This window comes from Nannobrachium achirus (assembly GCF_963921795.1).
Source record: "Nannobrachium achirus genome assembly, chromosome: 23".
NCBI classification, from domain to species: Eukaryota; Metazoa; Chordata; class Actinopteri; order Myctophiformes; family Myctophidae; genus Nannobrachium; species Nannobrachium achirus.
The window spans coordinates 25,033,026-25,048,750 of record NC_137830.1 but is presented as its reverse complement, the minus strand read 5'-3'; the positions used below and the strand labels follow the sequence as shown (position 1 = coordinate 25,048,750).

The 15,725-nt window shown below is 41.2% G+C and overlaps 1 protein-coding gene across 1 annotated transcript; it reads right to left on the bottom strand.

Annotated features, from left to right (window-relative positions):
• Positions 1-2,328: 2,328 nt before the first annotated feature.
• On the bottom strand, positions 2,329-10,655 carry LOC308309142 (uncharacterized protein). The gene is made up of 2 exons (XM_080754618.1): positions 10,519-10,655; positions 2,329-3,704 (listed from the first exon to the last, which is right to left on the bottom strand). Exons 1-2 carry the CDS (start codon positions 10,613-10,615, stop codon positions 2,719-2,721), a joined length of 1,083 nt encoding a protein of 360 aa, XP_080610744.1. The 5' UTR covers positions 10,616-10,655; the 3' UTR covers positions 2,329-2,718.
• Positions 10,656-15,725: the final 5,070 nt, after the last annotated feature.

Here is a 15,725-nt window from a genome sequence, read left to right as displayed (position 1 = left end):
CGCAACACATTCAGCCCTGGAATCTACTTCTTTATTTACTGGCACTCAATGGGAAATCAAGAAGTTTCAAAGCCACTGACACACATTAGCCTATCAGACAGAAATGCTGGTGAAAGCCACAGAGTCGTAAATCCATTATCTGTTGTGGGATTGATTTTTGCCCGGATGATATAGCATCGGATCAGTACCTTTTATTATTCTTGAGCATTGAATAATTGTGAGCATAATTGTAAAGAACAGTAAAACTGGAGTACAAACTGTATAGTAAAGTATAGTAAGATTTTCATAATTTGGCCTCCGAGGAAAAACAACACATTTCTCCTGTGACTGTGAGTGAGGACTGGAGTATCATATGACAACATACGCCCCGGGGGCCGGAGCGGACACGGCCCTTCGACCATCTCAGGTCCTCAAAGAAAAACTAAATAACGCCCCAAAAATCGACAGCAGCATTATGTTAATGTTTTTTTAGGGAAATTAATTTAACGCGACTCCAAATAAATATGAATCATTTATATGTATGTACTATGTACCATTTGAGTATTCCATATACATATTCCATCCGTGTGTACTCAAATGTTAAATGTGTATAATGTAACAGTGAAACAGTCTGCCATAATTGCTCCATATTTATAAAATAATTCATAAGCCTTAAAGACACTGCACAAAATAGGGAATATGTTTGATTGATGATGTGAGTGATACAGTACAGCTGTAAAGAAAAACAAGGGGCAAAAATCTAGTAGTTGACACTATTGTAAAGTAATCTGTTGTGTCTAAAAAATTCACACAGTTTTAACTTCATTCAGCAATATGTGTTTCAAGTGTCAATTGTCCAATGTGTGGCCCTTCACTCACTTTATCAAAGTCAGTATGCCCCCTGGAAAGACATGTTGCCCATCCCTGATGTAGAAGGTGCTGTAACTACTCTGTTAAATGCTTGTAGTGTGGCTTTTTGAACAGTAGGTGGCAGGCCAAAGCCATACATCTCACAGTATGTGACATCAATCACTGGCACAGAGACTTGTGTTTACATGGCGGCAACGTTTTTTGTGTGTTTTTTATAGTTTTTGTTTTTCGTTTTCCTCTCTCATGACACATCAGTGTGCAAAGTGCTCTCTCCATCATTTACCACTTAAGCATTAATCTTCTTAAGCCTTGTCTACTGTACGTCATTGTATGACAAATAGCACAAAAAAGGGCAGATCTACTAACACTCTCACAATGTGTCAAATCGCAATGTGTTGAGCTTCCTCTAGGCAACTTTTTGTTATTTTTTGAAAATCTTTAAAAATAATATGCTAGAAAGCTTGCCCTCAATATGGACACCAGGTGTATTCTTGTAAGACAAGTGTCTGTCGACATGTGTTAAAGCAGCATTACAGACTTTCACTTTTTAACAACTACTGTATCCACAAGTTTCCGCGGGAGTTTACTGGAGACTATCAGGACCAAACTTCCGGGTTTAACAGCAGACATACAAGCTCACGTCGCGTCGCAGATGCAACCCGTTGTGAGCTTGTAAATCGGCGGCGGAACCTCGGTGCAGACGTTTGCGCAATGCACTATGGGGCGTAGGAAACTCGTGGATATGTATAGCCGGGGCGGCAGTGTCTCAGGAGGTAGAGCAGCCGCTTGAAGGTTCCCAGTTCGATCCCCGGCTCCCTCAGAGGTGTCAAAGTGTTCTTGAGCAAGACACTGAACCCTAGTCTCGCGTAGCCAGACAACAATTCCACAAGCTGCGATGACGGGAGCATTTGCAAATTGTGGGAGTCAACAGTCTAGCCACGCAAGACTACCGAACCCCTAATTGGTCCTGATGAGCAGGTTGGTGCATTGCATGGTTTCCTCCACCATAGGTGTGTGAACGGGTGAATGTAATGTCATTGTGAAGCGCCTTGGATGGAGGCACTATATAATAATGCACCATTTACCATTTATAGCATCTACAGTATAGCCTATGTCCCACAACATTATAAAGTTACATGTTTAAGCAATAGCAATCATACTTCCATAAATGTATAGCCTAGACTCAGGGGGTCCCTGCTAGGGACTTGACTGTATTAGGTATGTGTGGGGGAGATGATGAGTTTCTTCCTGACATTTGCCAAGGCACCAAGGCAGAACTGCCAGTCAAAGCGAAGACTTTCCAATCACAGCGCGTCTTCGCCGGACATGTTTGCAGAGACTCTTGGGTAATGAATTCAAAGACATTGGCTGCTATGTTATTTGTGTCCAAAGTAGCCACTGTTACCCAAAAGCAAGGCGACAACAATAACTCATTTTCTAATAAAAAAATATAATAAACGCTTTGACAGTCTCACTGTATAAGTATAAAACAGGATTTATTCTGTTACATTACTGTGTGATTTAATGACAAGAGAGAAACACACCCACAAACAAGACAACAACCCCTCAACAAATGCTCAGATTTTCAGTGTAATTTAAAATAGTTTTCACTTGTGAATAATTATATATATGTTTTTTACATTCTTCTTGAAATCACGGGACTTTCTCCACACAGAATGATGGACAGCCTTGAGTCCTGAGCTTGAGGTAGCATAGACAGCAGAAAGGATCTGAATTCACGCTCATGATGACCACAACGACTGTGCAACGAACATCCCCCGCAATGCAAGACATTGTTTGGGGGTGGATGGTGGGCATGGTGGACATACGCAGGTTTACAGGCTGTCCAAAAGGAGACAGGGGGGTTTTCTATTTCCTGCAGTAGACCACGGCGCCGTAAGCCACCACTCCCACAACGGCGACCAGAGCGGCGCCGCCGCACAGCATCATGGGTAGCTCGCCGGTGCCATGATGTGGCCCACTTTGCTCCGGTCCCGTCTTCTCTGGCCCCGCCTTCTCTGGCCCCGCCTTCTCCGCCCCGGCCTTCTCCGGTTCCCCCTTTGTAGGTGCGGCGGCTCCCTGCGACGCGGCGGCGGCAGGTTCCTCCACGGGATGGAGGGGTTGGTCAAGAGGTTGGCTCCCTGCTTCCGCGGACAGGACGGGAGGCGGGTGCAGCGCCTGCGTGGACAGCAGCTGCTCCAGCTCGGCGGCGGTGAGCGCCGGGACCGGCGTGGAGGTGCTGGAGGGGGGCTCCAGCCGGACGATAGGCAGCGGGGGCAGGGCCATGGGGGGGACCACCTGCATCGTGACCCCGCCGGTCCCCCGCGTCAGGTCCAGCTCCTCCTCCCGCAGCTCGGCCAGCTCGCTCTCCCCTCCCAGCACGCTCAGCACACTGCCCTGCAGCTCATCGTCCTCCTCATCCTCCTCCTCCTCCGCCTCCTCCGCCTCCGCCGCCGCCTTCTCGGCCTCCTCCAGCAGCAGCTCGGCCTCCTCCCTCTCCAGGTGGACCATGTCCGACATGGAGGAGTGGTTCTCGCTGCGCTCCTCGCCGGCCGCGCCGGGGGCCCCGCCGTCACTGTTGCTGCTGTCCAGGCTCTTGGTCTCCTCGCGGTCCACGTCCCCCATGGTGGACCAGGACTCGGCCATCAGGCTCTCGCTCTGCCAGGGCGAGCCGGGGAGCTCTGCCTGGGTCAGGGGCAGGGTGGCGGGGGGGTTCGGGCTCAGCCATGCTGCTGCTGCTGCTGCCGCCGCCGGCCTCTGGTCTTCAACCAGGGAGGAGGGCTCCCTCTCTTCTCCTGCCCCCCTGCTGGCCTCCACAGCTGGGCTCTTCCCCTCCAGAATGACTGCTGGGTGTACTGTGCACAAACAGTGGGACATTTGTCAATGGAAGTGCAACAGTTAAAAAAAAACAAAAAAAACGCACCTAGTGAGCAGCACTATTTATGAGTTAATTTCATAAAGTGTCTCTTTAGCCAATCACAGCACGTCCTGCGAAGCTTGGGACCCAGGGCATACAACAAACTTTGAGCCGTTTGTGCCAAGATGTAGGCCATACTGTGTCTAGGCCAGTTTGTAGGCCACGCTTCAGTTTACTTTGATCATTGATCACTGATCACTGATTTAAATAAAAATATACATTTTTGTGTGTGTGTGTGTGTGTGTGTGTGTGTGTGTGTGTGTGTGTGTGTGTGTGTGTGTGTGTGTGTGTGTGTGTGTGTGCGCGCGCGTGCGGTGGAAACCTACAGTATGTCCAAAACTGTTACTTTCCAGGATTCAAAAAACAAAAGTATCAGATCTACAAGCTTTGCGCCACGCTTCAAGCTTGCATTGTTTCACAGTCAGACAGAAGTATAAGCATCACTGTGGTCTTATGTCTTATGTCATTTCTGTTTGATTTAAGTCCAAGTTAATAGGTGTGGCTGCCTGTTGTAAATACAGTAAGTATTTACTTGTAGAGATAGTTGGCTGTATCCATGAATGAATACATAACATTCATATTGTTTGGAAAGATATTAAGCAGCTGTGTGTTCTGCAGAACAGGGCACCAGTCCCTGTCAGAGTGAGGTGTTCTTTCCTGTGATAAAATGATTCACAACCACACAGTTTTTTCCCTGCTGACTCAAATGCCTGGCCTGTCTGTTCAATGGAATATTGGGGGTGGAGCAGATTTAGCTGTTTAAACCTTTTTCATGAAGGATAACATAAGTAGGCCTACAGTTGTTTTCCAACAGTATTTGGATAGCAAGCATTTTAACATTGTTGCGACCGTCAGGTCGCAGTTACTATCAAAACCTCCACCGGCTGTCTGTCAGTCAGTCAGTCTGTCAGTCAGTCAGTCTGTCCGTCACGTCACACTTTTCTCCTACTCATATCTCCGCCTCATTTCTCACATGGCCCTCTTCTAGCGCCGCCATGAGGCCGATTGTTGCAAAATACATTTCTGGACACTGCTCCTACATATTTTGCCCTAAAATCACGCAAAGTGGTACACAGTATCTCTAAAGTCATTTCATCAACATGGATCTGTCCCATTTCCCATATCCCCTCCTGATTGCCTACCATTGCCTTCTAAAGTTTGTGTATGCGACCTAATGGTCGCTTATCTCCCGAATCCCGATTAGGGAGTCTTACTGGTATTTCATTATTTTGCGATATGCCTACGTTATTCGTTTTGATTGATATTGTATTCATTTAACATGTCATTGCAAACTTTTTAATACATCAATAATTGCATTCAAAGTAAGCTTAAGGGATTAAGGGATATAAAGGTAGGTGAACTATAACTTCTAATTTTAATATTTGTCCAGCTTCCCACTATAATTGTAAACACTATAATTGTAAAACCATACTTTGAATGCAATTAACACTGGACAAAACGGTGTAGAGAGACCTAAAACACAGGAACTCTGCATGCATGCCTGCCGGCTTCTACCAGTGCCAGTCAGCCCTTACGCAGGCACAACCGCTGCTGAGAACCACATGGAGGTTTTAGAACCACCACAAACAGACACCGACTATCTGCACTTCTCCTATCCGCCTGTGAGCTCTCTTCTCAGGCAGCCCTGCCGCTCCGGATCAGGTGGATCCACTAACTTCCATGTGGTGCTTCACTGAGGCTTTACTGGCACTGGCACAGATGCGAGGTGCATGCAGTTCCTGGCAGACATGCATTAATTCGGCATAACAGACAGACAGTCATTCAGAGCGCATTGGCACACTCACAAATAGAGCAATAATAGTGTTTAAATGTTTGAGTGTGACTGACCAAACAACATTAGCATTTACAAGAGGGAATCAAATAGCTGATTATTTGTCCTCTCACTGACATAAGTAGACTAATGCCCTGATCGGAAAAAGTTGCTCACTCTTTGCTCTCCGTTGCAGCACTTGTGTGTGTCTATGTATAGGCATGTGCCAGCATAGCTTGCTATGTTTAGATACCATATACATCTCCATCTGTCACCATCGGACGGAAGCTATTTCAGAGATTTGATGTGACATGGTGTGAGGGTAGGTCAAAATGTAAAGCCTGGGTGTCACGCAAACAAGTATAAACACACAGGCTGTAAAGGACCCTGCGGGGGTCGCCAGCGACATCAGTTCAACCACTTTAACCCATTTTACATTGATGTTTGAAAATAGCTAATCTACAAACTCACATTGTGTCCCGATGCGTCGCATTGTGAGGTTGTAGATCTGCCATTAAAACATTTTTTGGAAAGAAATATGGAATGTTTTTTAAACACATCTTTTTGTTTCCTTTAGTTTCCCATGGCAGTTGGCACAAAATATTTACTGAGGATCTGCGACCATATACATACAGTATTAATTTCAGAGTCCTTGACATGAAAACATTTAAGAACCATTGGCATATAGGACAGAATTCTGTCAAATGTTCACCGTTCACCTCATTCTTTCTATCCCCCTGAAGTCTGTTCTGGTTTCATGAACAGAACGGATCTGGTGTGCAGGAATTTGAGTTTCTCTCAAGGTGACCTGTCCTGGGGCCTAAGTTGTGCCATATGTCTCTGTTTTGCTTGCAGAAAACATTTACTACCACGCTAGTCTGGAAATAGATAGGCCTTGTCTGTACGCTCCGACCTGTGCAATGTATCACATTCACAATAGGATTACTGGACGAGCCTGCGAAGTGGAGCGCCATGTTTTCTTTGACACTGGAGAGTGGAGATAGACAAAGTCCCTTAATAACCTCCACAGAACTTGATGTTTTGATATTGAACACATAGGCAGGACGTTGATTGGTGCAAACACAGTGAAATAGTGAAATAGAGCAGTAGTATGTATCTGTGTGAAATCACATACAACAATACATGAATAACAAGGTCATAATTTGGAACGTTAAGCAGACACTGGACACACACACACACACACACACACACACACACACACACACACACACACACACTGTATACCAGCAGACCTGCAGGTACCGTACAAACCCCTAAACCTGGTTCTGTATATTTCAAATGAATATGCCAATGGTCTACTGTAAATGCTCCCATATTGCTTCAATGAGCATCATAATTCACCCTTTGTCAAGTCCCGCCCGTTATCTCGCCCCTCTTCACACTCATTGGTTGCTATGTCTCGGTGGGACATTCGGTGGGACACTCCATCCACTACCATTGTAATTCAGTTGCTTCGTATTGATATTCTGTGTATTCAATTCTTATTTCAAACTTGGTTTCAGTAAAATGGAGCTGCTCAGTGGCAGTATAGTGACTCAGATTGTTGACTCAAATTATTTTATATCTCCAAAAATTATGTTTTAGCAAATTCAACATAAAAAAGGCGGAACCAGGGCGGGACAAGGCAGATAGAGCCTTCTGGTTGGTCAGTCAGGGACCAGCACACAACGCCTCGCGGTGCGAGGCGTTGTGTGCTTGTATATCGGCTGTTTTCACTAGTTTAAATCATCATCATTTTAAATGATAAATAAAAAACAACCGGTTTTGGACATACAAGGTTTCCACCCGACAACAACGAAACATAACTCATGTAATTGGCCCACTGGCTTGTCACTTGTCATGATCTGAAATGGCAAATCTTTGAGTAGCAGCAGCGCTATAGAGAGATCTCTCTCTCTATAGCGCGCAATGAGAGCCTCCAACTCTTTTTCCCGGGCTGAATCAGGGGCCCAGCGCGTCCCTGAGTGAGGTTATTATTGGCCTACGTATTCAACCTGAAAGGAAGAACTTGATTATATCCCTGACTTCCTAAACATTCACACTGATTCATGTAACGTTTTCCCATGGACAAGCGGTCAGAGTTAAACACTCAGGCCTTTAGTTTAAAGCAGGGATGTCAAACATACGGCCAGCGGGCCGAATCCGGCCCGCGAGATGATTCAATCCGGCCCCCAGGCTAGAGCATACATTTCTGAGCATTTAGGAAAAAAAAGTAAGTCTCTAGCCCATTCCTGTCAAGAGTTATGATTGTTTTAAGAATTAACCTAACTAATGTCTGTACACTGCAGGCTAGGTTTCTCCCACCTGGCAGTGATTGAGTTGATTGATTGGAATGTTAAGTGACCAGCTCTCTCTCTCTCTTTGAAGATGACAGCATTGCTAGGAATAGGGTGGTTGGTCTGGCTATGAATAATACCTGAACATACCTACAATATTCGAACTGTACTCAAAGATTACACATATTAGACATGGAAATGAATGTTGTTAAAAAAAATAACTTATTAAAAAATATAATAATAATAAAAATGTAAAAGTTTTATTATTCCGATATTTTCTGAATATGCCATTATTGTTCATTACTTTTATTTGTTTTATTATAAAATACAATAAAAATAATTATTGTCCTGCATCAATAATATTTTTTTTAGCCATTTACAAATTATAGCGTACTGGAGACTATCAGGAATTGAATTATTCTATTATCAAATGGTTTATTCTTATTGGCACTTCTTAAAGGAGTAGTTCACCCCCAAAATGCCATGGAGCCAATGTAGACTCATTCCTAAAACATACATTTGATTACAATAAATGCATGCCTATTGATTCCGGATGGGGACCCAAATGCATTTGGGTCCCCATCTGGAATCAATGGGGGGAAGTGTACTATTATCACATTTTTGTCTTAGTAATGCGACAAATAAAATAAAAATATATTATTGAACTCAATTCTCCATGGCGTGAGTAATCAAAGAAAAAAAAGTCATTTTGGGGATGAACTACTCCTTTAAACAAATAGCATCTCTTGTACCTAACTGCAACTGTAATACCAATAATGAAAGTAGCTATTTTACTTAATAATGAACACAATTTGTAAAATGATATACTGCTATACTGCTAGCTACAGCAGTGGCTGAGACGACAGGAAGAAAAACAGAGCGAACATGTGCGCGAGTGTGCATGCCATCCGATCCGCGACTGGTTGCGGCCCTCATCAAGTCGCCTTTCATCCAATGCGGCCCTCACCCCAAAATGAGTTCGACACCCCTGGTTTAAAGGGATATTTCACTTAAAAAAAAAAAAAAACTTTTGGTCATTTTATCGTCTAATCAGGCTTTTATGAACACCCTGAACAGTTTTTCAGTTGCTTGATTCAATATTTAGATATCTGATGTAAATGTTATCAGGCCCTCCAGGCCCAGGGCCTCTCCCCATACAGTCACCCATTGTAACTTCAAACTCCATTTTAACCTGTTAGATTCATTAAAAACACCTGTTATTTTTTTCTAGTGATTCATAACACCCTCCTAATACGTCAGCAGGCCATTTTCCCAAGGAATTATTCAAAATAAATAAATAAATAAATAAAACATGGCCTGCTCACGTATAGGAGGACAGTATGAGTCACTAGAAAGAATAATGGGTGTTTTTAATGAATCTATCATGGTTAAAATGGAGTTTGAAGTGGGTGTGTATGGGGACTGGGGAGCGGTCCTAATAACATTTACATCAAATATCTAAATATTGAATCAAGCAAATAAAAAACTGTTCAGGGTGTTCATAAAAGCCTGATTAGACGATAAAATGACCAAACGTTTTTTTGAAAGTGAAGTATCCCTTTAAATTGTGCTGAGAATATCAACCTACTACGTTCTGTGATCCTATTGGCTACAGTCATAGCCTAACAGTGGTGGGAAAAGTACTCACATTTTTTACTTAGTAAAAGTATCAATACTGCAACGTAGAAATACTCTGTTACAAGTAAATTCAGAATTCAAAATTTACTTGAGTGAAAGTTCAAAAGTCAAAATGTACTTAAAGTAACAAAAGTAGAAACTACACATTATTTCTAAGTTTTCTAATGTAGAAAATGTAGAAAGATCCATTGAAAATAGCAGATCTACAAGCCGATCCGTAGGTACTGCATGTTTTGTTATAATTAAAATCTACAAAACAAGTACTAAAAGTTTACAAATATTTAAAGTAGAGTAGAAGTAAAAGTACAAAAAAATTGAAATACTCCAGTAAAGTAGAAATACCTCAAAAGTGTACTCAAGTACTGTAGTGCTTGAGTAAATAAATGTACTTAGTTACTTTACACCACTGGTATCAACCTACTCCGCTCTGTGATGCTATTGGCTACAGTCATAGCCCATTGATCTTGTCCCGGCCATGACAAAGAACTGTTTGAACTGACAGCAAGGTATACAATCTGAGACGTTATGTACAGTAGGTCACTACAGTATACTAATATTTGAGTGTGACTGTATGTCTTGTCTATGAAGTTGGACACAGATTTCAGTGAGCTAGAGCCAATCAGAATGGAGATAAGGTCAGTCTGAATGTCAGAGACAGGAAGTGTCTGAGAACTCATTGACATGGCTGTTTTGATTTGGTTTTATTATGGCAAGTCAGTATCTGTGTCCCCCTACAAAGTTGGATCATTCCCTTCTCCAACTTGGAAGTGGACCCAGGTAACTGATTGACCCATCCAGACAGTCACATGTTTGATCTAGTCCAAAACACCTCTTATCAAAGAGGGCCTGTCAGAGGTCACTCGGTATAAGCTACAGTCCCTTGATTCATACTGTACGTATGTGCTATTTAAAAATATCATGTCTCCTCTCAAACAAACAACTGCAATAAAATGCTCTTGTTTGTCTGTAGAGCATTTTAGGCTTTGTTCAGTCCGGATAATAGGCTATAACTGCATGCTGAGCAGAATGAAAAGTGTTCAGCCTACCTGTGTCGTCCGTGCAAAGTGTTGAAAGAGTTGAGATGTTAGGATCTGTGTGAGACGTGCATTTAGACACAGAACACAGCCACGGAGAGACACGCATGCATGCAGGCTGGCACTGGAGTGACAGTGACCTGCAGAACTCTATCTCTCTCTCTGTCCCCCCCCCCCACCCTGTCTCCCTCCCTCCCCCCCCCACCCTGTCTCCCTCCCTCCCCCTATCTCTGTCTCAACCTAACACTGTTCAAATCTGTGACATAACAGTTGGCTAGACAGCTAGTCAGTGGTGACTCTGCAAGTTCTGTTCTTTCTAAAGTAGGAAATGATAAATGTACAGTACACTGCAAACATGCAATCTTTAAGGTTACTGACCGTGACACAACGAATGGAATAAATAGAGCTAATGGCTATGCAAGCCCGTCTAGGGCAGGTGCTCATACAGTCTTGAGAATGTCCAGTATGTTGTAAGGTTGTGACACAGAATGGAAAATCCATGTCAAGTATTAAGGGCTATTTTTATCCAACACACCGACACTAATAGTTCCCTCTACTGGAGAGATTATGTTACCACAATGGAAATCTCAAGGGAGTTTCCATGCAAGGTGACATACCATGGCATAGATTGTGTGTGTGTGTGTGTGTGTGTGTGTGTGTGTGTGTGTGTGTGTGTGTGTGTGTGTGTGTGTGTGTGTGTGTGTGTGTGTGTGTGTGTGTGTGTGTGTGTGTGTGTGTGTGTGTTTGTACCTCTCTCTCTCTCCCTCTCTCTCTTTTGAGGTATTTATTGCCTTCTTTACTCGAGTATTTCCAATTTTCAATACGTTTACTTCTACTCCACTACATCTCGGATACAAATATTGTACTTTTACTCCACTACATTTATTTGAAAACTTTAGTTACTAGTTACTTTGCAGATATAAATTATAATATTATAAAACATAGGCCTACATAAGCCACTTTAGCCCTATTTTATACCTTGGCTATTTTAAAACATTTTGTACTTTTACTTTTGGTACTTTAAGTACATTTTGATGCCAACACTTTCATACTTTTACTCAAGTACATTTTGAATTCCAGACTTTAACCTGGGTAGAATGTCCTCTTTTGTTAACAAAAGGGCCCTCGGGACTCTAGCTGGGGCCATCATCCAGCCCCATTACGACTATGCCTGTACCTCCTGGTACTCTAACATCAAAATGCCACTTAAGACAAAGCTCCAAACTTCCCAAAACAAATTGATTCGCCTACTTCTCGACCTGGGGCCAATGACCCATATTTCCCCCACTCATTTTGCGGGCCTAGGATGGCTAAATGTAGAAGACAGGGTTAAACAATTGAAAATGGGTTTGACGTTTAAAATAGTCAATGCAAATCTATCATCAACCCCCACAGTGCCCGCATATTTGATCAAACACCTCCAAAAAGTAAGCGACACCCACAACTACAACACCAGAGGGAGCGTAAACAACGATTTAATAATACAAACCCATAGTACAAACATGGGGAAATTCTCCTTTTACAATACAGCCACTGAAGTGTGGAACTCTTTGACCATTTCCCTTAAAACAAGTAACTCGCTGGCCTCCTTTAAAACGGCCCTGAAAATTCATCTTTCAGGAGGTCAGAGGTGTAGGTAGCCTACATTTTTTCCCTGAAGATAGGAAAAAAGTGACCTTTTTTCTTCTTTACATATATGTGAATTATTTATATTTATCAAATGCAACAAATATTGCCATGTTCTGTAAATTGATTGATAAAATAATCAAAACAAATATGCATTTTTTCCTTTTTGTCTCAACATTCAAGAAGAATAGAAATTAATCACGTAAAAGAAAGTCCCATTTGTAGCCTACACTCTCAGAGTTATGGTGGTCCTTGCAAATGAAACATTTGGGAACCACAAGTACTATTTGTGTGATGCTAGTACAGTGTCATTATACTGTCATACATATTCTGAAGAAAACCTGGAGACTTGACATTCAGTAATCGGGTATTATGATCAAAATAAGAACATTATAGTGGTGTGTAGCCTAATTTGCCAGACATTTGTTCGTGTACGGACATGGTGATGACCCCTGATATGTTTACAGATCCATCTAAAATAATTAGATTAGGCTAATGTGTAAAAAAGCATGCAGATGCCATAGCACCCCCAAATCATCACTGACAGCGGAAAATTCACACTGGACTTCAAGCAACTCTGACTTCAGAAGGTTGACATTTCTGTATATAATTCCTTGTTTTGAGTGGTCTTGTGAAATAATGTAATATTTGAAGATTTTTTATAGGCCTCTTCATGAGCTCTATAGGCCTACCATAAAAAAAAATCACAATTAAAACAAAAAAAGGTTTGAATATTTCATTGCATGCGCAATGTATCTAGAATATATGAAAGTGTGATACGGAAAATAATTAACTTTTCCTCAATATTCATTATTTGTAGATGGATCTGTGCGGCCGAGGCTATAAATATGTCTACCGGTATATATTGATTGATTGAAGAATTTATTAGAAGTTTGCAATAGAAAAAAGTACAGTTTCATGACAGTACAAATCACTGGTACAAGGTCAACTAAAAGGAGATCCTAGAAAGCCGAGGCTTATTTCCACAGGAACCACACTTTAAGTATCTCATATAACATTGAAAGACAGACGGATAGAACATAGTACTTTATCTAGGATAATATCAGTTTCAAAAGCATAACATCAAAAACAAAAAAAGAGAAAAAGGGGGGGGGGGGGGAGTGATGGAATTTTGGATCATATTCCATATTGATGAACAGTTTTTCCCAACCATAATAACGTACTCCACACAAGAAATGAGTCCACACCAGTGAATATGCGTTTTTGTGTTGAAGTTTAGTCAGAGTTCAAAGTACTGTACAAGTACAGTACAGTAGAGCAAAATCACCCATCTTTGCTTCTCTCTGAGTGACAAGCATAATGATTTCACAGATATATGGATTTACAGAATACATTAGTCACATTCTGATTGGACAAAGTTAAACATGACATGGATGGGATGTTGTTGTGACTGAGTCTCATGGACTCAGAAGCCAAGGATGTAGAATGTTTTGGCTTTCCATTATCCCGTGTCCTGGACACTTTGACATTTCGCTGGTCAATCTTTCTGTCCCTGGAGTGGGGCAGATTCTCGTCTCGTGCATTAGTTATCAGATCAAAACATCATGGCATTGACTTTTAACACTGAGAATGATATCTATACCATGTTAAACAACAATAACATATTTTACTATCAATTCCCTCCTGAGATAGCATTTGAAGTGTTAAATATCAAGGCAGCATAAACAACAAGGGAAGAAAACATGGGTTAAACTTTTTTTTAAGGTATTTGAAACGGAACATAATAATTGAACAATTTAAGTCAAAACATTTCGATAGCTTTAAGTTTTTTAAAGAGGAGAGTCAAAAGAACTGTATATTTCCAAAGGTATTTAAGTCTTTTAAGGACTGTATAATTTGGAATCATTAGGGGGAGTGCGTCAAAGGGCAGTCTGAGATTAAACCAAGGATATTTTCTCAAATAAGGCCTGTTTAATTTGGGGCCTGTTTAAGTTTAGATAACATGAGTTAGAATATTTTTATGAGTGTGAGGAGACAATCACACGTTCCTTAAAATATATTGATAGAAAAAGGAAACCTTTGATCCATCAATAACAAACATTGTCCTGTCGCACCATGACAAACTTTATCACTAAATTTAGAATCTTTCCAAAGTTTCTTCACAGCCTCACCTGGGTTGATGGTGGGGTGCACTACAGAGAGTGCATTTAATGAAAGAGAATATATATATATATATTTTTTGACGTTTTTAATTTGTTTGGTGAAGTCGCTTCACCTGAGATTGACGAATGTAGAATTTTGAAAATTTGATTAGTGTGGTGGAGCGTCATGGTCCATTCCCTTGCTTGACCTATGACCTTCGCGATATGTCCCAGCCAGGGTGGACCTTTTTTGACTCCACAACAGTAAGGTATAGGACCTCTGTCCTCATCATTTCAGTAAGGTTTTATACACAGTATTTAACATTTCCAGGACGAGGCTATGAGATCTTATCAAAAGAAGAGAGTTGTATGTTGGGACAAGACAACTGTAAATATTAACAAAAATGATATAGGAACTCATGTGACTTGAATCCTCGTACTCACGAAAAATTATCCTCCCTCACAGATCATGGGAAGAGATATGGACCGTCTGTCAATAGATAAGTCAATTAATCTGAAAAATAAAGTAAACATCAGAATTACTTGGAAGTTAAGACCATTGTGTGTATTTATGTATAGACATGTTTGATTTGTTTTAGATATACATCACCCAAGGACACGATTTGTGTCTAATTGTAATAAGTTTGTAGTTTGTTCTGTTAGGGGGAAACAGATTTAAACACGGTTAAGCAAAAATGAAATATATATATATTCTGAAATAAAATGAGATGAAAACAAAATGAAATATGTAAATATGAAATCAGAAAATGGAATATGAATTCAGAAAATATGAAAATATGAAAGAAATACATTAAAATGAAAAAATATTAATTCTAAATATTAATTCTCCAAACAGAAATATTAATTCTCCAAACACATTCCCTCCCGTTTGCCACGGCCAAAAATATTGGGTGTGACAAAAATTGTTTTGTTTGGAGGATAATTTGTTAAAATATGGTTAAATGAGAAACAGATGGTACCGAGGTACAGTAGGGTACCGAGGTACAGTAAAGGACAATGACTCTGCTCACTGTCAGAGTTAGAGTGAGCTTCCAGGCCTGTGAGGGGGGAAGTGTATCATAACAAGATAAGGTTTTCCCAAAACAATAGTTAGCGAGGCCTGCTGAAAGGCTCTCTACTGAAAGTGTCCCAGAGAGAGAGACTTTAAAGAAGTAAAATAATAATAATAAAAATACATAACATAATCATAATGTCATTTTTTTTTCCATAATGTGTAATCCCGTATAAGCCCAGTAGGGTTGTAATAATTGTGGAATTTGACTGAAAAGGTTTGAATGAGGCCCAGCCATCTAAATTGTTTTTGGAACCGTCTCAGCCTGCTTTTACTCAAGTAAAGAGGATAAAGTATTACCAAAAATAAACCAACATGAGAAATTAAAGGTTGAGTAAAGCAGGGCTAGGCCTCTTCCATCCTTAACCCATACTGCAGTTTATGTGTTAAAGATGGATTTTGGCAAATATTGGTGAAAG